General features: G+C 33.2%; 1 protein-coding gene across 1 annotated transcript; it reads left to right on the forward strand.

Annotated features, from left to right (window-relative positions):
- Positions 1-11,474: 11,474 nt before the first annotated feature.
- Positions 11,475-26,943, forward strand: LOC124371694 (low-density lipoprotein receptor-related protein 6-like). Its single transcript, XM_046830031.1, has 7 exons — positions 11,475-11,635; positions 18,934-19,065; positions 20,891-21,047; positions 23,468-23,704; positions 24,348-24,607; positions 25,027-25,136; positions 26,699-26,943. The coding sequence occupies exons 1-7, from the start codon at positions 11,590-11,592 to the stop codon at positions 26,750-26,752; spliced, it is 996 nt and encodes a 331-aa protein (XP_046685987.1). The 5' UTR covers positions 11,475-11,589; the 3' UTR covers positions 26,753-26,943.
- The last annotated feature ends 621 nt before the right edge of the window (positions 26,944-27,564 follow it).

The raw sequence follows: 27,564 nt of genomic DNA on the forward strand, positions 1-27,564 counted from the left end.
CTATTAAACTCTTAATCTCTGGCCGCAAAATAGAAAGATATTTGTAAAGTGGCATGAAATTATCGTTTAAATTCGTTAAAATGTATTGCTTGAAAAGACCGTGTATTGAGGATAAAACTTCTACATCAATGATATTTTCAGGTTTCTCATTAAGAGTTTTGTCAATTTCTTCGATCATTTCAGACTTAGTTTTATCGTTTGTTTCAATGGACAATTTCTCAGCGATTGATTGAATTTTTTCATCTTTAAATAGATTGAGATCTTTTTTACTTTCCTTAAAATTTTTCTTTAGTTCACGCAATTTTTCTATATTGTACATCTTCTCGTGACCATCGATTTGATTATCTTTAGCCCAAGTCCTCAAATAATTCAATTCTTTATTATAAATTTCTTTGTTTTTTAGATGATTTTTCGAATTGTAATGTCGAGTAAAGTGATGTTCGAAAATGTCTTTTTTGCAGTATGGGCACTCTATCTTTTTCCGCTCCATATTTAAAGAGCAAAAATTTTAACTAGCGATTTTTACTATATTGGTTTGCAGGAGGTAATTTAAATTCTATAATACTATTTTTTCAATATTTTTAGAATTTGAAAAAGTAATGATTTTTACTTGAATTTGACAGAAATCAGCACAATTTCTGGTGAAACAGTGATGGATTCTTCTATTTATTATAGAAAAATCTGTAAACTAAGACTTAAAATTATTGAAAAAATAGTATAATTATAGGACAAAATAGTACTATATTGGTTTGTAGGAGGTAATTTAAATTCTATAATACTATTTTTTCAATATTTGTTTCTTATGTAAATGGAGCTACTAAAGGAATTAAATGAGGTTGGTGATTTAAAGTTCAAAGAATATAAGAAATTGATTGATTTAGAAGAAAATAAGAAGTATAAAATTGTGACATTGGATAAAATGAAAGATAAATTCGGGCTTACAATAATTGCCGAGTTGGAAGATTATAAAGTACACTTACCGAACAGATTTTTGACTGTTTTGGATGAAAAAAAGATTAAAGAATTGAACAAAAATGAAAAAATTACACTTGGTTGTTACTGGAAAGAAGACTATTAAAGATAAAGACTGTGTTACAATTAACTTCGTGGAATAAAGATTTCGAAGATTTCTGGATTTTTTCATTAAAATAGCTTAAGAAATTAGAAGCCTACAATGAACAGTAAAACAGCTAAAGATTCGGTTATTTTCCATTCGTGGTTTCCTGTTAGATTTCTTAGATTTGTTTATGGTTCAATGGACAGTATTTTACATTCGTGGTTTCCTGTTAGATTTCTTAGATTTTTTATTGTTCAATGGACAGTATTTTACATTGATTTTCTGACTGTCCCAAAAGTGAGCCAGGAACCCCACATTCATATCTACTTATATATATATATATATATATATATATATACATATACACTTATATATATATACATATATACACTATATATATAATTGTTTTACATGTAAACGCAATAAATAAGCGTGGTATAAAAATCTAGGATTTTCTAGAAATTGTTCTTGTTTTCTTTTACATTGCGCAATACAAAAGCATTACATTTTTAAGTAAATTATATACAGTATGCTATTTTATATTGTAAAAATCATTTTGCTCTGCTTTTAAATGTTAATACAAATATTTATAATATTTTTATTTTCTATATATATATATATATATATATATATATATATATATAATTATATTTACCACTAAAGTAACATAATATATGGATAGTTAATACTTAGTATGTTTTTTTATTGCTTTAATGTAAAATAATTCTGATTTAACTAGACATAATGATAAACAGTATAATTCGCGATTTACATTCAGTACATCAGTAAATGCGTTAGGATTTATAATCATGTAATCAATATCCGACATGTAACGTTTCAGAGAGTTGTTTGACAAGAACTGCGTGAATATTACACATACTCTTAGAGAAGCTGTGAGTCGGTGACAAAGAAGAAACATTATTTCAGACTTTACAAACACAGCCTTTGGTCCTTTGGTTGGGGAAGCCTACAGATTTAATATGTTTCTCCCTCTTAATGTAACAAAAACTTTCATTTAGAACTCCAGGTTAATTTATTGTTTTACATAAGCCTTTGTTACTTTGTGATGTATCTTTGTTGAACACAGTTAATATGTTACAAGTATTACAGATGGAACAACATAGAAGGATATGTTTAGAGGTTATCAAACAGTATTATACATTAAAACTAGTCTTGATTATGGAACACAGAGCATCGACACTGTTTGATTAATTTGGAATAGGATACGATACAAATTCTACCGATTTCAATTGAAACTATTTCGTAATAACTGAAAAGTTATTTCATACGACGTTCTTGATTTTATGTAATATCCATTCACTTTATTGTTAAACTTTACAACTGTATAGATATTAGACCAGGATTGAATATGTTACATTAGTACACATATTATCTCTTTGAAATTTTTTAATTAACAGATTTGGTCGGTTTCATAGCCAAAGGGTACATTTATATAATAAAGAGAGAAAGCCGATAATTAAGAAGATAGTGAAAAACCTCAACATAATGGGTCTCGGAATAATTTTACCAACTTGATAAAATAAGGATTTTGGTTTCAGAGCTCAAGGGTGTTATCCTATACTCCAAACTTGTTTTCAAGTAATAACGACATTGTAATAAATAACCATGTTATCAATAAGAAATAAACTAGTAGTAAAAATAGTATATACTTAATTGAAATTACAAAAAATTAAATGACGACATTTGTCCAGTTGGCTTGTTAATTGATATAATTTGGCATATTCATTGAACTATCTTATTTTGAAAAATATATAAATTTTGGTATACGAGAACTGTGAAGACATTTAACATACTGTATACTAAGTCCATGCTAAATTTCAAATCTTGTAAAAATATAATATGTTTTGTTTGATAAAAGTCTTACTGTTTAAACAGTAGTCTGAGAAAGAATGGTTCGTTGAAGAACGTTAGTGTCCATTTCTCTATTTTTTTCTTATACCCCTTTAAAAGTGTCATATCACAATGTCATGGAAGCCCACCAGTTTCGAGAACATTAGCTGGAAACATTTACAGCGTTTTTATTAAATTGGGTTTAACAGTATTACAACAGGATTTAATAGTAATATTGTAATAGTGTAATAATTTATAATATTATTTTCAATTTATTATACGTTTTAAAATCGTCGCTCATAAAATCTTTAGTACAAATGAGATACTTACTTTGTCTTTGCAATCTGCTTTACACTAATTTGATCTAGCATTGTGTACTTAATGTTTTGAAAATTTAAATGTAAGAAAATATTACTGCCTCTTTGGCAAACTTTAGCTGAATGTAAATTTTTTTCTATTAATTATGGGTTATGTTTCAATAATAATATTATTGTTTTCTAATTTAAAAATATTTTATGAAAATTTGCCCAAATTTTCTCTTCATAAAAACCTTTCTTAGATTTAAACGAACATTTATAAAAAGAATATCCGAAATAGTTAGCGCTTAGCATCACAATCAATGAGAATTTTAATTTATTTTTAAGGCAAAAGAAATAAACTGTTTACACGTTTCTGAAATTTCGTTACCTAACATAAAGCAACAAACACAACGATTTTTGTAACATTATATCACAACAGCAAAAAGGTAACATAACATTTTAAACGCATGAGAGTACACATAAGTTGAGTGTAATGAACTATTCCAGGTTGAATGAATCAGACTCATTATCTTTGCTGAAAGTCAGAGAACCGTTCAGTTGTAAAACTGCGACAGAACGATATTGAGTGTTCACTTTGTTGGAAGTAGCTTAAAGAATTTTCTCTTAATTCATACGGAAATCTGTTGCTCCTAAAAAACATGCATTACTCACAAACTCCTTTTAATTAAATTATAAAATTTCCATAACTCGTTTGAAAAGGTTTAAAAGTTGATGATTTTTAAATTTACAGAATTAAATGTAAGAAATAGTGGAAAAATACTTTTGTATCTGTGTATCTATCTACCTGGTAAAAAAATATCTCGAAAACGCACAGACCTATCGATATGATAGTTTCATGAAGCTTTATATCTCTACAGGAAAAATTGTGTTCAATGATGGTGAACGTTAATCCATGGAATTTTGCTAAGCATTAGCGAATATTGGTATTATGGTGAAACCTCTGTCTCTTTCCCCAGATGGTAAAAGCGCGGTCGGGCCCCATGAAAGGGAATTAAAAATTAAACCTCCTCATCTGCTTTTTTGTTATGCCATTCTGGCGGCTGGACAATGAAAACCAGTTTCGTTGAAAAGACAAAATGTAATAAAATGAAATAATTATTTGTTTAATTGTGTAATACAATTATCCCACCTCACTTTAAGTTGCAGAAACATTTACTAAAATTAAATTAGGAATAGTCAACTAAACAATAAGTCTTGCGTAAATATAAATTTGGAATACTGTCTGTTCATTAATCGAAAACTAGGCTAGTATGTTTAAAAGTCCTCCTTTTCAAATGCTCAGCCCGTGTAGTTGTTTAAAAAAAAGTTTCACGAAACTAAAAACAAAATGTAGAGTACAACCTTGCCTCTGATTTCAACTTAAAGAACAGTTCCTGGTAGCGGAAGTCCATCTCTAGGGAGCCAGTCCAGAAAACGGTGGCGTTAGTCATCGTTACAGGGAGGATAGGTCGGCCCCGGGAACCCGAGTCACTATAACAGCGTATACCAATTCATTGTAGTGAGCATAATGTTAAAGCCCAAACCAAATAAAGTAAACTAGTCTAACTTTAGTTAGGCCATTTTGAATAGAGGTTAAAACTATCACCAGATGTTACAGGTTTTCATTTCAAAACTTTTGAGCCAGTTTCGACACATTTATTCATGCTTACCCAATGAACTTGGCACAATAAGCAACATAGCATGTGAATATGAAGATAATATTACTCACTAAACGGTTATATTTGGTTGGTTAAATACAAAGCAATTAGTAGCAGCACCAAAAGTTGATAGTAAATTTAACATGGTTTCTTTCTGAATTATATCTTGCCTATCCCTTTTTTGTTCCTTTTAAAGAGAAATTTTATTTTTCGTCAGGCTTATACGATTGATTAAAGTAACAGGTATATACAATTTAATTTTATTAAGATATGTCCACCTTAATATCTAGATATGTACGTATTTCTTGAGTTACGTTAAAGGAGTTAAGTTAATCTTGAGTTTTCTTTACTACACAGAGGAAAGAACATTATAAATCTGTTACTTCAAACTTATTTGAAAGTCAAGCACAACGTATTAAAAATATAAAATATTCTCTATATAATTACAGAGGATTCAGATTAATTAAAGAGTGGAGTGTGAGAGTAACTTGATGGTGCTCGTGTAGTGTAAACTTTGTTTATGTACTAGTTAGACTGAACACCCCGTGGCCAAGTCATCCCTTGTAATCATCGTTTTAAGCACCAACTTTGGCGTTCTGCATAGGGAACGACTTGCAACTTGTTACACAGTCATAGTCTGTACTTAGTATGTGAACTTTGTTTATGTACTAGTTAGACTGAACACCCCGTGGCCAAGTCATCCCTTGTAATCATCGTTTTTAAGCACCAACTTTGGCGTTCTGCATAGGGAACGACTTGCAACTTGTTACACAGTCATAGTCTGTACTTAGTATGTGAACCAAATTTGTATCCTAGAAGTGATTATAGATATATCCTACTGACCAGACCTCGTCACTCAATAACAGGATCGGCCTCTGTTGAAATGAAAAGTTTACAACATTCGAACTTCAGGTAAAGCCGTAATTATATAGGGACGTGAAATAGTAAACTGTCCTTTGAATATAGTAACAATTGGAATTAAAGTGTTTTAATAGATTTAGGGACGTAGTATAGGACATAGAGATATATCCTAATAATAAAAAAAAGAAAGTGCTTTTGTTTGTTTGATTTGCGTTCACGCGTAAGCTATTCAACTGATTAATTGAACTTTTACAAGGGAATTCTTAGGGTTCCTGGTATGAATATATGTCTATTATTGTTTAAAAAATCTCTCTGGGCTATGCTCCACTGGTCTACGAGTATAAAGTAGTTAAAAAATCCCATCTTGGTCTCAAAAGATTACGAAATATTAACTTTATGACAGCATAACCATTTGCTTTCATTCTTGTAACCACTATATTTAATTTTTTTAAATTTAAAGTGTAAAAGCTGTATAGTAAGCTAAATAGTAACAGTTCTTACTTCATCTTTTTATGCAATCGTTGTTGAGCTCAGAGTAAGAAAATATCCAGTAAGTAAAGTTTAAGTAAAAATGTATTTTTAAATATACAATTTAGCAAATATTAAGTAGTCAGTACTGTGTCAGTGCTGTATTCCTGATATAAAAGAAAAATATACTCTATAATATTTACAAAAAATTTAAAGACTGTAATACAACTCATATTAGTTATCTTTGACGTAAGTATACTTCTTAAAGCGTATACCTTACGTCACGCTTTAAAAAGTGTGTGTGTGTGTATATATATATATATATATAAAATAATATATGTATATATATACATATATATATATATATACATAATAATATATGTATATATATATATATATATATATATATATAGAGAGAGAATAAATTTTGCCGTGTTTCCCAGTCAAGAAAAGAATAATATATATATATATATATATATTATTCTTATATATATATATATATATAATATATATATATATTATATATATATAATATTTATATATAATGTATATATATAAATATATATATATATATATATATATATATATATATATATATATATATATATATTATTCTTTTCTTGACTGGGAAACACGGCAAAATTTATTCTCTAGCGAAAAATACTAAGATCCAAGTAAATTACAATGGCCATAAATAAAAAGTTTTACAAATGTTTTATCAGAACAAACTCAATATAATTGGAAATATAATTCACTCCAACCAGACGTTCTCATACACGTGCAAAGCCTACGAAATTGAGCGCGAAACCGTGAGTAACTGCAAGTGGAATTATAAAGCAATACACCAGACACTAAGTGAAATCTTGAATGACATCAAATCGTCGAAGGAAATTACGTCCATATTTTAATCTAAAGCAAGTTATTATATCATAAATGCTTTATTTAACAAAGCTGACAACTTGGAAAAATTAGGGTTTCTTCACATTGTTGTAAAACAGTTCCAGTGTTACTGAAATTTATAGAAATGTTCAGTGAAATACATGAAATATTAAAAACAATTAAATGCAAAGCAATTGCGGGCGAAGCCGCGGGTGAAGGCTAGTATATTTATATATCTCTATCAGCCTAAGTGTGTCAGTGTGATATTAAATATATATGTAAGTATGTGAACTTAAAAATATATTTGCTAAAAGTTTACCAAAAATAACGTGTAAAGAAAATGGCATTAAGTAACAAGAATAAACCTTTGAACACTTTTGTGGCTTTTTATTTATACAATGTACATTACGAATTCAAAGAATCCATCTTCAAGTATTTACCATGACCTACAAGTACCTGAAGATGGATTCTTCGAATACATAATGTACATTGTACAAATGAAAAACTCCAAAAGTGTTCAAAGGTTTATTCTTGTTACTTATGTCAAACACTTTTAGAGACTACATTTCTTAAATGGTTTTGCCCTGGCTTCATTATCCATAAGAATACACTGCTAATTCTTTGCACATAAGTTCCATTATTATTACATTATTGATCACAGTATTAACGATGTGACAACATACAGTGCGCTTAAAATGTGGAACTTTACCTAAGATATTAACACGTTTCATTATTTTCATCAGCGTAAAATAGAACACTTCTGGAAAAGACTCGAAACCATGAACAAGAGTGTGTCTAATTAGTGAGACTCTAGACCTTCTCCAAGTTCAAATGGATTTTCAATGAGCCGCACTCTTCATTATTTCTCAGTGGAAGACAAAACCCAACCTCTCTTGTTCCTCTAACCATCCTCCTCTTAACCCACCTACCTTATAAAGTGCCTTAAAGGATCATAAGAGTGGAAGAAAGAATTGAAGAATTCCACTTTTTCTTTAATTAGTGGAATACATGAAACCGTATAGGCTACTTAGTGCTTTAAAGTCATTTAACCTTATCTTGATAAACCTACTTTCAAGTTCAGGAATGGTTAATGAAATAACAATATGTCTGTTATAGCTATTTGGAAGAAGAGTGTTATTCTATAAGTACAATAATAAATAAATTAATAGATAAATAAATGAATAATTAAATCAATGAAGTATATATGAGAATATATACATTTATATATATATACACATTCATAAATACATACCCTACAGAATAATTCTAGAGATTATCCTATAGGTTTTGTGAAACACGTTTAAAAATGATATGTAAATTTTGAATAATTTGCTGAAACTGATTGTTAGTGTTATTTAGTGTGGTGTAGGGAATGTGCTACCCAGTGACAACAGTTCAGATTATAATAATAAACGTGGTAAGTAAAGAGTATTGAACGTTCTATGAAGAGTATAGAATATGGAAGAAACAAATGATTAGAAAAGTGCTTGGTAAACACAATTCTGACCTTTAATTTAACTCCTGTCTCCAGTGAGAAAAACATAAACAGCACTATACTACAAAGCTCTATATTATCTCGCAATAAATGTGTACCCACAAACATTATCTACAAGCCTCGTGGAACTCTAATGATCAACTAAATAGCCAACATCGTAGTCAAGCGATCTTGCACGACGAAAAACCGATGTTATCTAGGGAGAGCTAGGGTCAACATCTGGTATTTCTCATACTACCACCGTGCAAAGAGTAATCTTGTTATATTTGTGGTGGAAAACCATAAATTAAACTCCTGTTACTAACTCCTATTACATTTCATATCACCTGACATACTTACTCTAAATACAACCATTATGCGTTCTGTGCTAACTTTAATATGCGTCCGACAGTCTTCGACACATATGGACATCTGAGGTATGTCTTCAAGTTGTAGTTTGTTTATTTCTGTAGACAGTTTTTATACTTTCAGATTCAACGAACGCGACTTATTCCGAGCACACTGAGGCTGTTATTGTTAAGCGAACTTACAGTTATCATTATAGAATGTGTTTTTGTTCACTTTTAGATAATCATAAATATCGTGAAAGTTAGTTTTTTGGTCGACGCGGCATGCAGAGTCGGTCAAGTTCATGGCCATCGGCCAGTTCACGCTTCGGCAAATTTCTATGCGGATCGATAATAATACTCTTATCTTACGTGTCATGGGTTGTATTTTCCAAAATACTTTTCAAATTATTTTTTGGTTTCATAAACTTTACAAAACAATGGTATTTGGATTTTTCCCAATTCTACAGCAAAATTATTCCTGGCTTATTCTCTATTTCTCGGTTCGGATGGCCATTAGGTCCAAATATTACGAGATTACTGGGTAGTGGGAGTCGACTACTCTCTCCGCACACACTTTAATCCGCTCTTGGAAGTGACACGCTAATTCTCATTCTCATATTTGGTTCTTTGAGAATCGCTCACAATGAGTCATCCTGTCTTACACAGACAATTTGAAAAAGAAGGACCGCGAAATAACGCAATGTTAACTAATTTTGTATGATTTAAAGTCAACTGGCTAAGCGGAATCAGATTTTTAATACTAAAAAGTAATCTACTGACCAAAAATGTCATCATAAATAACGACTTATACAACTAAACTATTATGCATCTATGACTAACAGTTTTTTAAGCCCTTCGAAAACCTTTTCCACTATTACAATTATTTTCTTGTATTAATGCTACAAACGGTTTACGTTAATATAAGTACGTATATATCTTAAAAGTCAGGTTATGTACTATTGCACATTATTAGCCAATAGTAACAACGATACATGTCATTTATGTTTTGTTAATGTACGAGTAAAATTGGAAAACATTCTGTGAATAGAATATGTGCACAGTGATTAAAGATGATTGCAAATTAGTACAACCAATAGATCTTCAGTTGAAGATTGGGATGTTTTAAGAGAGTATACACAATTAAATTTGAGTGAAAGACATTAAAATATTAACTTACGATAAGACTATGATGTAACCGGTGAAGTGAGGAATCCAACGAGATATAGAAATTGGTAAATTCATATCGAAAAATCCGTCAAGGAATTGTGGTTGAAACGCGCATACCAAGGCGTAGTAAAAATGAGACTAAACGTGAGCAGTCGTGTAGAAAAGTAAAAAGTGAAACAAGGTTTTAAGCTTTATCTTCATGTAATCAATATCAACATGTAAAGGTTCAGAGAGTTGTTTGACAAAAACTGCAAGAATATTACACATACTCTTTTAGAAGCTGTGAGGCGGAGACAAAGAAGAAACATTATTTCAGCCTCTACAAACACAGCCTTTGGTCCTTCGGTTGAGGCGGCCTACAGATTTAATATATTTCTCTTTCTGACGCGTCAGCAAGAACCTTGCGTTCAGATTGAATCGTTGTTATACATGTGCATTTGTGTGATAAGTCTTTGTTGAACACAATCATATCTTTGGGATATTGCATATTGAACTCTTACGAATAATTAGTGCTTTACAGTTAGTAAGGGATTAAATAACATGGATTATGCAAATGTGCCATTGAATTATAATAATAATAGATAATAATTTATAAAAGAATAGAAAAATATAATCATGCCAAAACATTTTATTTCATTTAGAATAATATATTATTTTATATTTAATTTAAGTTTGGTTAGTACAAACTTTGATTATAATGTCACAATTAGGTTTAAAAATGTGGTTTTCAGGTATAAAACTTTGGTGAAATGCATTTTTGTGTCAAAGTGATCCAAACGTGACTAGTTATAGTAAATGTGGGATTAGACAAGGATGAATTTATACCTGCTGAGCAGCTTTTTATTATGAGGTAATTCTACTAAATGTTTCTCGTGATCCATAGGAATGATTGTATTTAAACTATTGATTCAGGAATTCCACGCCTCAGAACTGTATTAATGTGATTCATCATTCAATATAACTGTTTTAAGGAAGTGTTGAAGTTTGAAAAGTTTTAAATAATTCTTTAAAATTATTACAGGATTAAGTTAAAATTAAGTTCTTGATTCACACCATAAAGATACCAAGTGTATTGTTAAAAATTTAATAAATACAAATGGGTAGAATAAATATGTCTAATTTCTCTTCACAACAAAGAAATAGTTCGTGTATATGCGCGCATGAAATTACGGACCAACGACAATTATACTGATAATATAGTTTTTTTATTGGCGCAAACAACTCCCAGTGTTACAAAAGCGCTTGGAAATTCCAAATTCCATGATGGTTTCCAAGAAACCTCAACAACAAATACTTCAAAGAAATAATCTTATACAGTATATAACTGCGATTAAAACGACACAGACTTATCAGCAGACGTAATATTTTTACAGTTGAGTTTTTATCAATGTTCCTAGTCATGGTGGTGTATCGCATTTATCGGCCAACATTGACCTCACTATCAGGAACCGGCTGCCTGCCTCGTATTTATATAGTACACTCGTGAAACGTCTTCAGTGTAAATCTTCAGCCCAGTAATTTTGTGATGATTTTCGGGTCAGTTACAGTTCTGGTTTTGTGCGCTATTGCACGTGAGTACAGCAATTGTGTAGTTTTAATCACTAGTGCTATTACATGTAACTACTTATAACACCACGTAATAAAGCTCAGCTACTGTGTTTCACCTGGAGTTCATTTATGCATGATGCATCGTGCTCTGAGATATGTTTTAAAAACTAAATAGTATATATAATTGAACAAGTAACTTTTGGAGAGGAAGGTATCTAGTTGAGGGGTTCAAAGATGATTTCCGAGATACGGCAAATCCAACTACGGGAGTTACGTTTAAGAGTAATCAATTTCGCAATGATACTTGCCAATTGACAATACCGTGAAGCCCTCATCAGTACCGGGCCTCTGTCTTCCTAAAGTTGAGAGAAAAATCACTTAAACTGGCATGAGCTAGAGAATAATCTCTTTATCTAATCGTTTCGCTCACAAAGGACCATATAATTTCGTTTTAGACACTTCATAAAACACATAAAACTTGAAAGGACTTTTTATGTTTTTCACAGTCATGAACAACGGTTATAAAAAATCAATCATTATTATTGATTACTGTTATAAGGAACTAAAAAGTTGCCATATTATTGAAGACAAACTCTTACGTAATACTGCAGATGCATTTTCGTTTATTTACGTTTCTCGTGCTTTAGACTTTGGAACCACTACTTTCCGTAGTTTAAGTGTTGTCCTAACCCGTTAAAAGTGTTTCTATAGATCAGATAATTACGAATCTACACATTTTTGATAACGGTTCTGTGTTAAAACGTAAATAGCCAGTTCCAGAGGTTTCAAGCGATGACACACACCCATTGATTTAAATATTAAGGCCCTATACGTTGGTTCCCTGATACGTTTACAGCTTACCATCTATAGTATTCAGACGTTTGTTTGTACACAACTTTTTACGGATACATGACAATAAATATGTAAACAGAATAAGATCAATAACACTAGTGATGAAATGATGTTAATAACAAATTTAAATAGATTACAATAGTAAACTTAAAACAATTTAAATAGTAGTAACAAATTTCTGACAGTGCCTTATCTCAGCTGTATGAAAAAATTAAAATGAAAACTATACTTTTAGCCATACTTTTTAAACATACGGAATTTTGTTATTAATAAATTTTGTCATATTCAAATAGTTTGTTACGTTGTAAACCACCGTATATTGGGAACCTCACATATTATACAGACAGTAATCTAAACAAAATATAAGGGTACATGTTATCGAAATGGAAACAAGGGAAGACGAGTGGCAATCTTTCCCAGTTTTCGAGAATCACAAGATCGGACTGATCAGGGATTCGGATATGGTGAAAAAATAAAAATGTAATAAACACAGCGAGAAAAAGTGAGTAGGATGTTCACAATACTTAAACGTTGCACAATTCATATTCATGGTTGTATTTTTACTTATATTATAGCATTGCTCATTTAAAAGTATTGGAAATGTCTGGCAATGTTTTCTATCCTGAAAGTGGAAATTACAAAACCTGTAATGGCAGATACTTTTTAGCCATTTGTGCACATCGTCATTTTAAAATCTGTAGAAAAAGCAACCATGAGTAACTATATAGTATTAAATACGATATATATATATATATATATATATATATATATATATATATATATATATATATATATATGTGTGTGTGTGTGTATGCATTCATAATTAAAATAAATATATGAATATATGTAATTTTGCAAGAAATAAAGATATAAATCATGTGCCAGTACACGTTTTCAACTTTTAGAAAATCCTATTTTTTAAATGCTAAAACTTTGCAGGCATACAGAATGGTAATTTGTGTTGAAAATTTGTATAGTTTTTGTCATCTGTAATGGGTATAAAATAAGTTGTGTATCAAATTAATCGAGGAAATATTCCAAACAATGTAATGTATGATGTTATCTATTTGAATTGGACTGATAACAAAAGTCTCATTATTATAGTGACTGCCTTTTACCCCTTCCAAAGAATAAACATATTGTAACTTCATTTTACAATTCTATTAGATCAGATGTTATCAACATAGAGAGAGAGAGAAGAGAGAAACATCTTTTATTCACAATCATCAAGATTTGATAAGCGTCAATACAGTCTTCAAATTTCAAATACATGTTGAGTTAGACTAGACTTGCAAAAGCTAGGTCATTGTCCTTCCAAGAGAGAAACTCATTCACTGCGTAGAATGGCCGCTGCACAAACCACCTCCTCAAGTGTCGTTTGAAGGTGAACTCCCTTAAGTTCTTCAGCTCATCCGGAAGGAGATTGAAGAATCTGGAACCTGCGTAGGAAGGTTTCTTCGCAAACAGCGCTGTGCGATGAGAAAGAAGGTTGAAATTGTTCGCATTCCTGGTTCGGTGCTGGTGGATAGATGAATTTATCGGTGAGTTACTATTGCAGGCTTCCATTATAGTTGCCAAGATGTAAGCTGATGCCACGGTTAGGATTTCCCACTTACGGAAGGTTTCCCTACAGCTTTCACGGAATCCCAGTCCAGCCATTGCTCTAATCGCCCTCTTCTGGATAAGTAGGATTCTCTCCAAATTGAAGCAGGACGATCCACCCCACAAAGCGATCCCATAGGTCATATGGCTATCAAACAAGGCAAAGTAAGTCGCTCTGACTGCCTCCTCAGTTCCCACAGCTACAATTCTTTTAATGGCAAATAAGGCAGTGCTAAGTCTCCTGCAAAGACAATCTATATGATTCTTCCAAGAGAGGTCAACATCCACAACAACACCCAGGTGTTTGGTGTTGTTTGTGATCAGAAGATTTGGGATACCACATATTAGCTTTTTCTTTGGTCCAAACAGCAACTGCTTTGTTTTTTCCTCGTTTAGAACCAAGTCATTCCTGGAGCAGTAGTCAGAGGCCACACTCAAAGCAATGAAGGAATTGACCTCAACTGAATCCACATTCTTCCCTGATGATAAGATGACGGTATCATCGGCATACATATAGCAATTGCCATAGGGGTTGCCATAAGATGGTAAGTCATTAGTAAACAATATAAACATAACAGGACCCAACACTGATCCTTGAGGCACACCTCTGCGTACAGGCAGAGGACAGGATCTTGACCTGCACAACTTCCCCCCAGTGACGTGAGAAATTTCCACAATTTGTGACCTGTCTTCCAGATAGTCAGAGAACCAGCAGAGAGCCCTTCCATCTATTCCCAGGAAGCTCAGTTTTGATAGAATCAATTCGTGGCCTAGGCAATCAAAAGCCTTACTCATGTCGACGAAGATCCCGGAGACGGAGTAGCCATTCTCTATGTTGTTGATGATGTCCTCTAGAAGTTCCACCCAACCTGTCAGTGTCGACCTACCCTTCATGAAACCATGCTGACATTTGGTAAGAAGGCCATTTATATTGAGGTGTTGAAATAGTCTTGTTACGACAATCTTCTCGACGATCTTTGAGAAAGTTGGAACCAACGATATTGGCCTATAGTTGCCCATGTCCTCTTGTTTCCCTCGTTTATGGAGAGGAAAAACCTTAGCCACTTTTAGTTTAGAAGGGAAGCGTCCCTGCTGAAAGGAGAGATTGCATATGTCTACAAGTGGCACCAGAAGCTCCTCCTTGCAGAACTTAACCATTCTGGAAGAGATCTCGTCCAAACCAGCAGAGGGTTTTTGCTTTATAGAGTCGATCGTCCTAATCAATTCCGCCTCGTTTGTAGCTGTAAACTCATTCAGTCTTACTAGGCCGTTGTAGACTTCCTCGACAGTTGGATTAGGAGGTGAGTGACCTGAGGCAACAGCCGAAGACTGAAGAGTTTTTTCCGCAATATCGACAAAAAACTGGTTAAAACAGGAAGCAATTTCATTAGGATCCGTGATGTTCACTTTGTCAACAGACAAGGATTTTACTTCAGTTTGTGGGACTTTGTTAGGGGTTCGCTCGCAGTTAATCACATCCCAGATGGCCTTGCTTTTATTATCGGATGTGCTGATGTGGTTGGAGTTAAAGGTGCGACGAAGCTCTTTTAATTTTAGGTCATATGACTTTTTTAAGTTGTTCGCTCTTATTTTATCTCCATGACCTCCACTGAGAAGATATTGATTGTTGGCTTCCAAGAACCTTCTCTTCAATTCTCTGACCTCTTCACTGCAGAAAATTTCTCTTGTTTTGTTTCTCCCACTCCTAGATTTTCTCGGAGGACAAGTAAGGTCAAGGATCAGTGTGACTGTTGCAATGAAATTGTTGTATGCATCGTTCGTGTCACTGCAGCCTAATACATGATCCCAAGATTCCAGAGCCAAACGATTTTTTAACTGGGTCAAGTTGGTGAGATTGGTGATTCTTCTGGATACAATGGTGGGTTTCTTGAGAGAGATCGGTAGCTGCAGTGAGCACAGCTGTCCAGTGTGGTCCGAGATTCCAGTAGGAACCACCCGTACCGTTACTTGGTCCAAGTTCAAGTCAGTACATACGGCATCGATGGAGGTAGCCGAAGTTGGGGTGATCCTGGTTGGTGGAAGTTGTATTCTTGCCATGGAAAAAGATGCCAGGAGTTCATTTAACATGCTTCTCTCAGTTGTTGATTCGAGATCGTTAATGTTTATGTCCCCAATGAGTAAGACATGCGAATTATTATTTGTAGGAAGTAGATCCAGGATCTCCGCTAGTATCTCAAGAGCTTGTCTGGTGTGGGCTAGACTACCTGAAGGAGGTCGATAAATCCCCACTATAAGCAACACTTTGGAGTTGCTCAGCGTGATCCTCATTGCAGCAACCTCACAAACAAGAGGAATACTAAGGTGTTCGAGTTCCAGATGAGATGTTTCATTCTTCAAGCTATTATTTTTGTAGATCGAAACTCCACCCTTCATGCGATCTTCCCTACAATAAGCCGCCACCAGAGAGAAATTTATCAGTTTAGTGTTCAAGATCTGTTCAGGTGAGTTTCCATGTTCTGTGATAACTACGAGGTCTGGGTTCAGCTGAAGGAGAGTGTGGTTCAATATTTCAATTTTATTTTGTATCCGGTCTACATTTTGATGGAATATGGTTAGATTCATGGTACCGTTAGCTAGCTTAGGCTCTGAGATGAGAGTCTTGTAAGAAATTTCAGGAGAATCTGTTATCGTCTGTGCCTTGAGCTCCTTACTGGGTCTAAAAAAGACTTTGCTGACGGATTTGAGTTGACAGCTGGCAAAACGCCATTGGCAGGGACAGGTGGTGTGATGTGGGAAAACTCTATCCGACTTACAGATGGTTCGTGTTCAAGAATTTTATGTCTAAATGCTTCAGAATCATCAGCTGCTACAATTGTTATTAAATTAATGTAAAAATCTAAGTGTTGGTGGTAAAATTCTTCAACAGTTTGTCCGAAGGGACGTATCCTTGCGTTACAGGGAGGATTACAGACAGATTTATTTGAGGGTTCATCGCTAGGCTTGTTCATAATACTCTTGTCAGCAAGAGTGCAGTTGGTCGTGGGAGACTGCTCTGGGTTCCTCTCTTTAAGGGTTTCATGGGAGTCATGACAGAAGGAATATAGGGACTGGTAGTTCTTCTCCAATGCCAATAGGTCAGCTTTCATTGTCCTTACTTCATTTTTGATGGTCACCAGTGCCGCGTTAGGAGATATCGTGGGAAAAGATCGCTCACTAGATGCGTCTTGCCGAATAGTGGAGGGGATATCCCCAGCTTCAGACCTCAGTGATAAGAGTTCCTTCTCAAGCGTTACAATTTTCCTCTCTTGGGAATCAATTTTCTGCAGTTGCTTCTCATCGTGTCCCTCAGAAGTCTTCTGTACCTCAATTCTCAAGTTTATTTCTCTCTCCAATTGTCTCTCCATAGCACGTAGATTGTCCAATAGTATCCCTTCCTTCACAGTTAGGGAGTCAATTGTGTTAAAAAGATCCTCAATTTTTGCCTCCATTGAGTTCATTTTTTGGGTTAGAATAGAGTTCTCTTTTTGTAATTCGGCATTATGTAAAAGAAGCTTTGATCCAATTTCAGCCGATATTTGCAGTTTGTTTTCTTCGGTCCATTCTGCTTCGGAGTACGAGGCAAGCATTGATTTAAGCTCGTCTAGTGATCGGGCGGTTTTGTAGGCAGTTGGTGACAGGATGTGCTCTGAATTGGAATGAAAAGAATAGTTTTTTGGATCACAAGTTGGACAAATCCATTTTTCATCCTTATTGTTTGTAGTTTCATTGTAATGTTCTGATGACATACCCATACATACTCTGTGATACCAGGTGTTACAAATCCCTTCACAAAAAATAGCATCATCATCATCAGCCACAATTATGTCACAGAGCGGACATAAAACATTTTCCTTTCTGGTGTTCGATCGTCGGCCGCTGCTCAAAGGCTGTTCCACGCGATAGTTATTCATTTTATTCCTTGATCTTGATCTTGTCTCCATTGAGTATAGTATGCACAGATGGAGGCAGCGAAAACAAGAAGCTTGTGACTACTGGGATAAGATTAGGATGCGTTGATTCACTGTAATCTTTACAGAACAGAGTATTGTTATTGACAGCTGTAGTAATGACCTTTAGTGACGTTACATAGAGAACTTCATAGACTATTTTGTTAAAATAGTCTACTATTTCATTAATGTGCTGTTGATTCGTACGTTTGGAGACCTAGGGAGCCTTTTTGTAGCCCCTTATATTGATTTCATATAGTACTGAGTAGACGATCATGTAAACGAGATTCAGAAGGCCGTGGATTCTTTCGGGCAAAGATTCCTCTATGCAGAGCTCAGCAACAGCAGACGACGACCCACGAGACAGTGACAGTGGACAGTGAAAAACAGATGACTGGTAGGAACGATGGTCAAGTGAAATGAAGGAACAAAATTAAACTAAACCGGAATGCTGAGACGATGAGCCATTGACAACTGAACCTGCAGGCTAGGGTTGATGTTAATTGTAGTTTTTGAAGTGGGATGTTACATACATTTCCACATCTATTGACATAATCTACTTACAGGCTTAGTCGGCACAAAAACAATTATTCTTGACCGAAAATAACAAACATCCCGCAAGTAAACGGTCAAATCACCCGCCCGGCAGACCCGCGCAGATCGGTCCCGATCTTTTTTTTTTTTTTTTTGTTTTTTTGCAAGTTGTAAAACGCAATTTCATGAAAATGTACAAACCCTCTTTGAGACTTGTTATTTCTAGTAATCACGAGAAATAGTTTATTCCCCTTCCCCAAATCAAATGGGTATGATACTTCTGTAAACCGACAATTATCTGAACCGCATGATTAAACATGATAAAACATGTTATGGCTTCACTTATACAATTCATATAAAACGGTTGACCAATGATTTGTGTGCAGTGTCACCGATCACAGCGGAATCGGTTTGCAAAGATGCCGGGTGCTCCCACTCCTGTATAACGGCCGTCGATATTCCTACATGCACCTGTCCTGAGGGCATGGTCTTGGAGGATGACTTCAAGACTTGCACAGGTAAGATAATCTTTATCATTAGAATAAAACGTTCCAGAAAGTGCGTAGGGATTTAGAGTTTTTTAAGACAAGTTATTCAATTGTTATTAATGTTTTTAGTATATAAGGAACTTGAACAAAATAATTTTCAATACAAAGAAGTTTTATCATTTTTAGGTTCTTTCCTGTTAAAATTAATTATTATTTAAAAGACGCTAAGTGAACTAATATTTTTATTTTATACTTTTTCTGAATAAAGTAGGTTTTCAAAGACTTTTTATTTAAATTGTTGATATTAATAATGCAAGTTGTAAAACGCAATTTCATGAAAATGTACAAACCCTCTTTGAGACTTGTTATTTCTAGTAATCACGAGAAATAGTTTATTCCCCTTCCCCAAATCAAACCTTGGATACACCACTAACTTATATTCGTGTAACCTCGTAGTGTCCTTGACAACAAGACAACATTTTACCGCGGAGAATCCAGAATTCTTGCTTAATTAATTGTAGGTGTTAGGGAAAACTGAACACACAGAAAGATGTAGCATGTCTATATGCCTATCCAACTCTTGTATAACAACTTAGAATGTATTGTTATCTCATACCTTGAAATAATATGGGTAGTTTTGTATAGAATGAATAGTGTTACACACAAAAAGTAATGTTGTATTTTGAAATAAGACTAAAATATATCAATTTAAACTTACGAGTACTTTAAACTGCACTAAGTTATTGATAACCTAAAACAACTGAAACAGAGTGAAATTAAAACAATTTTCGAAACTTCACTACCAACAACTGTTTTACACTTAGCCTACTTCTGATTATTTACAGTTGATTATTATCAGGTACCCGCGGCTTCGCACGCAATTTCCTGTTACAAAACAGAATACTATATTCATATATTCTTTTTCTATGACATTCCGGTCATTTAAATTACCGGTTAAATTTATTGATGGTTCCACAATTGAATTATGCCAAACAATTATCACATTATGTTAGATTTGGAATCCAACTTAGATTAATATCTAAGTGATTTTTATGTTTTCACCGATCCAGAAATATGTATAAGGGGTATACCTGTATGATTCTGGTGTAAGGCGAAGATTATTTCCATTTGCTTTTCTTTAACTACAGCAAACATGCTATACACAACGTCAAGGGTGCTAACCAGATTCGATTACCTTATGTGCAAACATTCGCTGCTTTGTACAATAAGATAGTTTTTCTAACAGCGATTAAATACTATTTCCATTGTATTAGGTGGTTTATTGATCATTGGTGCAATCGGAATTTAAATAAGATAATAACTTTGTCTTTGTAATTTGCATTACACTACTGATCAAGCACTTTACAATAATAATAACATATTTTAAAATTTAAATGTAAACAAATGTCTCTTTGATGATCTTCAGCTGAAATTGTTAATAGCTGTTCACTTTGTATTACGTGTCATAGCGCAGTCTACCGGATCCTATGTAAAACATTCCAAAATCAACACAAACTTATAAATAAAAAGTCAGTTAAATACAAAATTTCAATTGGGACCGAATCGTAGGTCTAATCCACTCCTGAACACACAAAGAAATCTCATTAAAATCGGTCCAGCCATTTAGGAGGAGTTCAGTGACACACGTACACAATAAATATTTATGTATAAATATTATAAAAGACGAGTATTAAAAAGATTATAAATTTCAAAGCACTTAACAATAGTAAGGGTACATATAACCAACCATATTTATATAAATATAAAATATTAAAATGTAATATATTCTTGTGACGGATGGAAATAAACTTAAAGCAGTTTTCATAAGCTTCTATGGTGTTTCAATTCTGCACAGTGCCTGTGACGATATTGCTGGGTATGCATAGAAAAATCAGTGCGATCACAGGGGGAGAAGGGGAAGTGAGGTCTCTACTTCCTGTTGGCACGACCGCCTTTGACTTCCATTACAACAATAAGGAAATCATCGCTTTCGCTGATAATAACATAATGAGGTAATAATCCTTTAACAAACTATATATTTGTATTTATTATTATTATATTGCAATTATTAATATTTATATAATAATAATAATATTTTCTATTACTTGAAAGTGTGCGTGTATATTTAGTTATCAAGTACACTTTAAAATTAAAATACCCCTTCCGGCTCAGTAGGAAGAAAATTAGTTTTCAGACGTAGCGTCATCTCAAAATTTAAAACTGAATTTGCATGTTTAAAATATAACTCTGAAAAACATATTATTGTTTGAGAATACTGGCAAATACGATTCATTGGCACAACACTGATGGGACGATGAAATGTCCCATCATATTTGTCTTAACGTTGGGATGTTAGTAAAATTATAACACTATCAAACATTTAGAAACTCCATAATATTGAAAGCTTACAGCAAAAAATGTATAGGGATATATTAATTTCTTTGGAAAAAACGTGACTCCATATAGGTTCAATTAATCAGAAATTATGGTCGTTTACTTATTTCCTCATGGTAGATCACTGCCTTAGGAGTTAAATATTAAAATAAAGCAAAAATAAGCAAGAATAAATATTGCTTAAAACTGCTTTAACATTGTGAAAAATCCTATTCACCTGAATTTTGATTTATGTTTTAAAATACCCTAAGAAAGAGTTTGGGCCAAATGTGAATAACCGCCATCTTGAAACTTTTAGTAGCTAGGACTGCCTAACAAAGTCAACCAAGCTACGTATAAATACAGTCTTCTTTGTACCATGTATTGTATGATAATATTATGAACTATGGTAGTTATCACAATTTTTTCGTAATTTTTATATTACTTAAAACTTTGTACGCTCGCTATCTGAGAATCTTACGAGATATAAAAAATACATAACAAACAAACATTATTGCAAATGATGAGTACCCAACACTTTGTCTTTGTTTTGCGATAGAATGCACCGATTGATATATTATAACCATTCCTATTCTAAACTTTAATTGTCCACCATCTTAAATCCTTGAGAGATATCAAAAAAATTGGAAGAATAAAAGTTTACATAACACTGGTGTATTTATAAATGTACCATATTGGGTTTATGTTGGGCATTAGTAGTGATAGAAGTTTTGCTAAAATGTGAATGAAAACTTTTATGATTAATACTGACTAACGAACTCATCCTAGCTATGAGCAAGTACCAGTACTCTCTACCAATTTCAGTCTGGTTATTTTAAAATTACCGCAGTTACAAGATCAACTTGTATTGTATAAGCTCATACATACATAAATACATATACAGTAAGTTGGAGGAATTTAGCTGTGCTCGTAGGGCCCAGATACTACCCTCTCAACAAATAAACGCTATCTGTGTGGCGGGTTGCGTTTACGTGCTAGCCGCTGAGATGAAGGCGCAACAATCTCTTTAACGACTTTAAACTCACGATTTTGATTTGCATATAAAATTGACAAATACGTTATTTTCAAAACACGTTAAAACACTATAACAACTGTAAAACATGGATAAGGTCAGATTATTCCTATTATTTGGTTTTCTCTTATTCCACCACAATCAGCACTTTTACAAAACAGACTGATTTTAGCGAGTGTGATGAGTTATTTGGGCCAATAAGATTCCTGAAAGGAGGGTTTTACCCATGAGTCACAGTAAATGTTTTCGGGACGGAGCGCATAATGTTACCCCGCCACCCCTCCCACCACACATCATCACCACACACTCAAGGTCACGCGCACAGCTAAAGTACTCGAACTGTAATGTAGTTTTGGTTTCTGGGGTCATGATCGGAGAAAATGAAAAGTATTTTTTAGGAACTGAGGACGATTGGAATAGGGAGACCTCTTGAAAATCTGACGAAAATATCTTAACATGTTACAGGTTTATAAGGTCTTTATATAACTTTGGTTTATAAGGTTATAACAAGGTTTATAACTTTGCAAAATTTACTTTAATCAAACTTGAAATTTAAATATGATATTCCTTTAATTTTGTTCGATGATCTATTTATCTGTAAATTATCACACTAATTAGCCCAAAAGCTGCAATGAAATATTATTTAAGTACGTAGCCACCATTCGTAATCGTTCTTGAAACATAAGTTTGAAATGCCGCTAAATGAGGGACATATATTATGATTGTTTTTGAATAGCATGAACACAATAAATAAGAATTGTAATCCTTGGAGGTAGGAGTCCTTGTTATGCATCCAATGGAAACTACATAGACGAGTCTGAATATCTGGTTCTTTATTGCGATGAAGATTTGGCACAGTAGAGTTCTACTCGTATACTACCCTAGAGTGAGTTGAAAGAAGCATACTAGAGTTAATTAAACGTGTGAAAATCATTAGCTATTGAACGAGAAGTACAAATATAGCAGATGTTTGAATTTAAAACCTTTAAAACAGTTGGTTTATTATTAAAATTATGTAACTTACAGGTATTCTTTTGCGGGAGAGTTAACAATACCTAAGCAGCCATCAGCCATAGCCACACCAACTTCCAGGGTGTCTAGTCTGGCGGTAGACTGGATCCATCAAGATGTCTACTGGATCAGCCGGCAGCGCTCTGCGATAGAGGCGTCCTCTCTATCTGGGAACAGTGTCCGGGAAATCATTGCTGTTGAAGAAGAAGAGTCTTCTGATTGGAACAATCTCGTTATTGATCCTGCCGCAGAGTGAGTAGATTCATTGAGCTTTATACTAGTTTAAATGAAAATGTATTGTTCCGTGAAAGGCATTGTTATACCATGGGGCAGTAAAAAGACACGTTTATCCAAACAAGTTGTTGTTGAATGTGCTGAACTATTATTTGCCAATAAAATGGAATTATTTATTAATGTACATGAACTTTAAATATTAGAACAATTGTATATCTGGCTTTATTGAGTGTTTGGATGGAAAATCGGCACATTTAAACTTTTAGAGTCACTGGTCAATGTTACCTATCATTAACATGGCTTGTGGGTGTGTCCTTAGACATAATCAAGCCTAACGTTATACCCCTCTTGTGGTAAGTCAAAATGACGTCAGAGGCATCTGTGGTTGTAGTTCTAAGTGGTTGCAATGAGGATACCCCAGACTATCGACCCTGAAACTCCCCCTAACGCGGGTCTATCGGAACTGTTATTTAGTGTTTAAAACATTTTAATTTATCGAACGATTAACGTTTTAATTTATAACGATTACGTTATCCCTAACTTTGGCATCAACTCTTATGTAATTTTGAAAAACATTTCATTAATAGGATTTTCCCATATTTATTGATAACTAGGGACTATTGCATTATTTCTGCTACTATTTTGATAATTATTTCACCAGGAAGTTGTTCTGGTTGGGAAGAAAAGGTGTCTACAGTTGTGGTTTGAATGGAAAGAACCTCAAGTCTAACATCACCAGTTGGCCTGTGGATGCTGAAGACATAGCCCTGGACACTCAGAATAAGCTGATATACATCATCGGTAACTATGGCAACGGTGTCAACAAGGTGGTGGCTGCAAGTCATTATGAAGGTACTCCGGTGGGTGATATTGTAACCATTGGGCAGTCTGGGAGTAAGATATACGGCTTTGGGGTTTTGGGTAAGTATTGAACTCAGAAACTAAAAGCAAGTTTGATTAAGCTATCAGTTAATGCTCGTGTACATATACATATAGGTGTGAAGGATCCTAACGGGTAAATAAGTGAGGGTAAGTGTCCTAGAACGTTGGAGGAGGTGAAGGCGTAACGGGTGCCTTCATACAACTTACAGCTCACTGCATTTCGCCTAGATTTGTCATTGACGAATCATCGCAGTCAATCAGTGCTCCACTTCAAAGCACAATAAAACTTTAATATTTAAATACTAAAAATATTTATTACACATACTGAATTCTTTGTTATTTTTATTTATTCAAAATACTAGCAGGGAATGAGGCTTCCGCAGAATATTTATTTTTAATATTTGTACTGATTTATTATTAGAAAAACAAGCCTCATCATAAGTATTTCCCGATTTCAGGCAACACGATCTACTGGGAAAGCAATCATGACGGAGAAAACTTGTACAAGTGTGAAATTCCCTCTGCCAAAGAGAAGGCAAATGTGACTTTAGTGGAGGAACTGTATCAGGTACGTTTCATAAAATAACTTAGTGGTTTTATGATCTTTTAATTAAGTGTTCGAAATTATATTCATTCCAAAGATTATCTCATGACATTCACTATACAAAAATATCAGAAATGCAATACATGAAATACAAAATCGAAAGTGAAGTTTCTTTTTAACTATATCAACTGGTTAAATTTAATGATATATAATTAAAAATTGTACTAACTAACAAGGAATATTCTTTGCCAGGGGATTTCCGATGAAATAAGCTTCTACGATCGTCTACATAGTAAGCTCTAACTCTGCAAGTTTGAACTGTGTATCAATCCCAGACCCACATTTTATGCGGAAATTATGTTTCAAAACTTTTCATGTAATAACGCATATTTGTTAGTGTCAGTACCCCGTTTTTCACCTATGTGCATTATCGTGTTTGGAGCAAGATTTCTTATTTGGAGTTATTTAGGAAGAATTCATAAACCTGCGAAATTCCTTCAATAGACGGGGACTGGTGGAAACTTATTTCATTGCTATTTGTATACCTTTTTCTACTGTGATTATTTAACCCTGATACTCTTAACAAAGTCAAACCAACTATCCAAACTTATAAGTCTTTTAGCGTATTTTAGGTTGATTGGTAACGTAGATCCAATTTTATTTTATACTACTAATGAGACAAAGGAATTATACTTTAGTTTCTATAGGATACGTTGATGTGTTATTTTTAGGTAAAAACTGTTATCAAATAACACATTTCATTAAACCTAATAGTAAGAGTAGTAACTATTACAATTTAGTAATATTTACTTTAATTAAATTTGTATAATTGAAAAATTTAACAATATTGTAACACTTGTAATATAAGCTATAATTTTCTATTCAGGCAATCAAAGTGCTATCCCTTAAGTACCAACAGTAATATTTAGCAAACCATAAAATAAAAAGAAATTACATTCTAAGTTACCCAAAGTAAAAACTAGCAGTACTGATGGATACTTATCATATAAGAAAATACGATGTAGTTCTTAGAAAACTATTAGCAAACTCAGATAATTCAAAAGTTCCATATTCCGTTATTGACTGAGTAGAATATTACACTACGAGTATAATTTACGGAATCAATGTAACTTTAGTATGTCACAATACAATGGACAATAACATAGTTATCTGAGAATTATTGGAAATAGTCATCTTTGAATAGGTATAAAGATAAGAATAAACCGTAACCACCATTTCACATTCATTTTAGAGTCCTAATGTGGGCCTGAAACAGTTTGAAGGATACTATAATAAAGTCTGTCGATATCCTTACTAAGTATTAAATCCAAATATAAGATGGGATTAAATTTGACCTAAATCAGTTTTTCCAAATTGGCATATGAATAATTAAGAATTTTGCGGTTGTTAATTTTTTATTATGGTTATATTGCTCTTTTATAGTTTTATGCCTACAGAATTAGGAATGCATTTATACAAAGTATAGCATGCAATATAGGTTACAATTATTCTGCTGATTTTTTAAATTTTAGTAAGATATATATCATGAGTGTGAATTATGAATGAGACAAGACTTTTACTTTCAGATAGTGTACGACTTGAAGATATACCACCCTGACATACAGAAGACTGGGAAGTAGAAAGAGAATATTTCTGTGGTTTTAGAGAGCTTAATCCTAGACAGTGAGATAATTGTCCAGTCGGGTCTATGAATCAGAGATAATTGTAGTACTTGCTTGAAGAGTCCCTGTTGGATATTAAAAATAGAACATGTTAAATATTTTGATATTAATGTAAATATTGTCAATAAATGTATATTTTTACTTTGCTTTTCATGTGCATTAATTTGAACCCTTAAAATAGTTAATGAGGTATTTAGGTTTTTTTAATTCTCACGGCTCTCTAGAGTAGTTTCATGTGATTTGTGAGGAAAATAATGTACGATTTTTAATTTAAATCTGTTTTGAGAAGAGAAAAATTATTATATTTTATTTTAAAATTATGTTTTACAAATGAATTTTAAGTAATGGTCTTTATTAATGAAGTTACCTAACTGAATAATTGTAGATTATTTAAAAAATTTGATGAAAGTCAATAATGAAAATCAAAGGAAACTTATCCAAATAAAGAACTTATTTTAAATCCTAAGAGTATTACAAATGGGAAAGTGTATTTCTTCGTTTTGTGTTCACGCATAAACTGATCAACCGATTGTAATGAAAGTTTATATGGACATTCTTCGGGTCCCGGGATGAATATAGTCGTATTATTATTTCGAATATTCCTTCAGGCTACGCCCCACTGGTCTCTAAAACAGGAAAACATTCCTTCTTGGTCTCTAAAGTTGTGTAATATGAATAGAAGTTGTGTTAAATGTAATCAACTGTTCTGTGTTAACATAGTATTGTGACAGGATACGTTTATTTAATTTAACCACTATTTTAACTATAAT

The sequence above is a fragment of the Homalodisca vitripennis genome, unplaced genomic scaffold, assembly GCF_021130785.1.
Source record: "Homalodisca vitripennis isolate AUS2020 unplaced genomic scaffold, UT_GWSS_2.1 ScUCBcl_1855;HRSCAF=5998, whole genome shotgun sequence".
Taxonomy (NCBI): domain Eukaryota; kingdom Metazoa; phylum Arthropoda; class Insecta; order Hemiptera; family Cicadellidae; genus Homalodisca; species Homalodisca vitripennis.

What these genes read in the sequence shown, in the direction of transcription:
- LOC124371694 (XM_046830031.1), top strand. Translation starts at nt 11,590, where the DNA reads ATGATTTTCGGGTCAGTTACAGTTCTGGTTTTGTGCGCTATTGCAC. An exon ending in TGACTTCAAGACTTGCACAG is followed by an intron (nt 19,066 to 20,890) that starts GTAAGATAATCT and finishes AATTCTGCACAG; the next exon opens with TGCCTGTGACGATATTGCTG. An exon ending in GTTATTGATCCTGCCGCAGA is followed by an intron (nt 23,705 to 24,347) that starts GTGAGTAGATTC and finishes TTATTTCACCAG; the next exon opens with GAAGTTGTTCTGGTTGGGAA.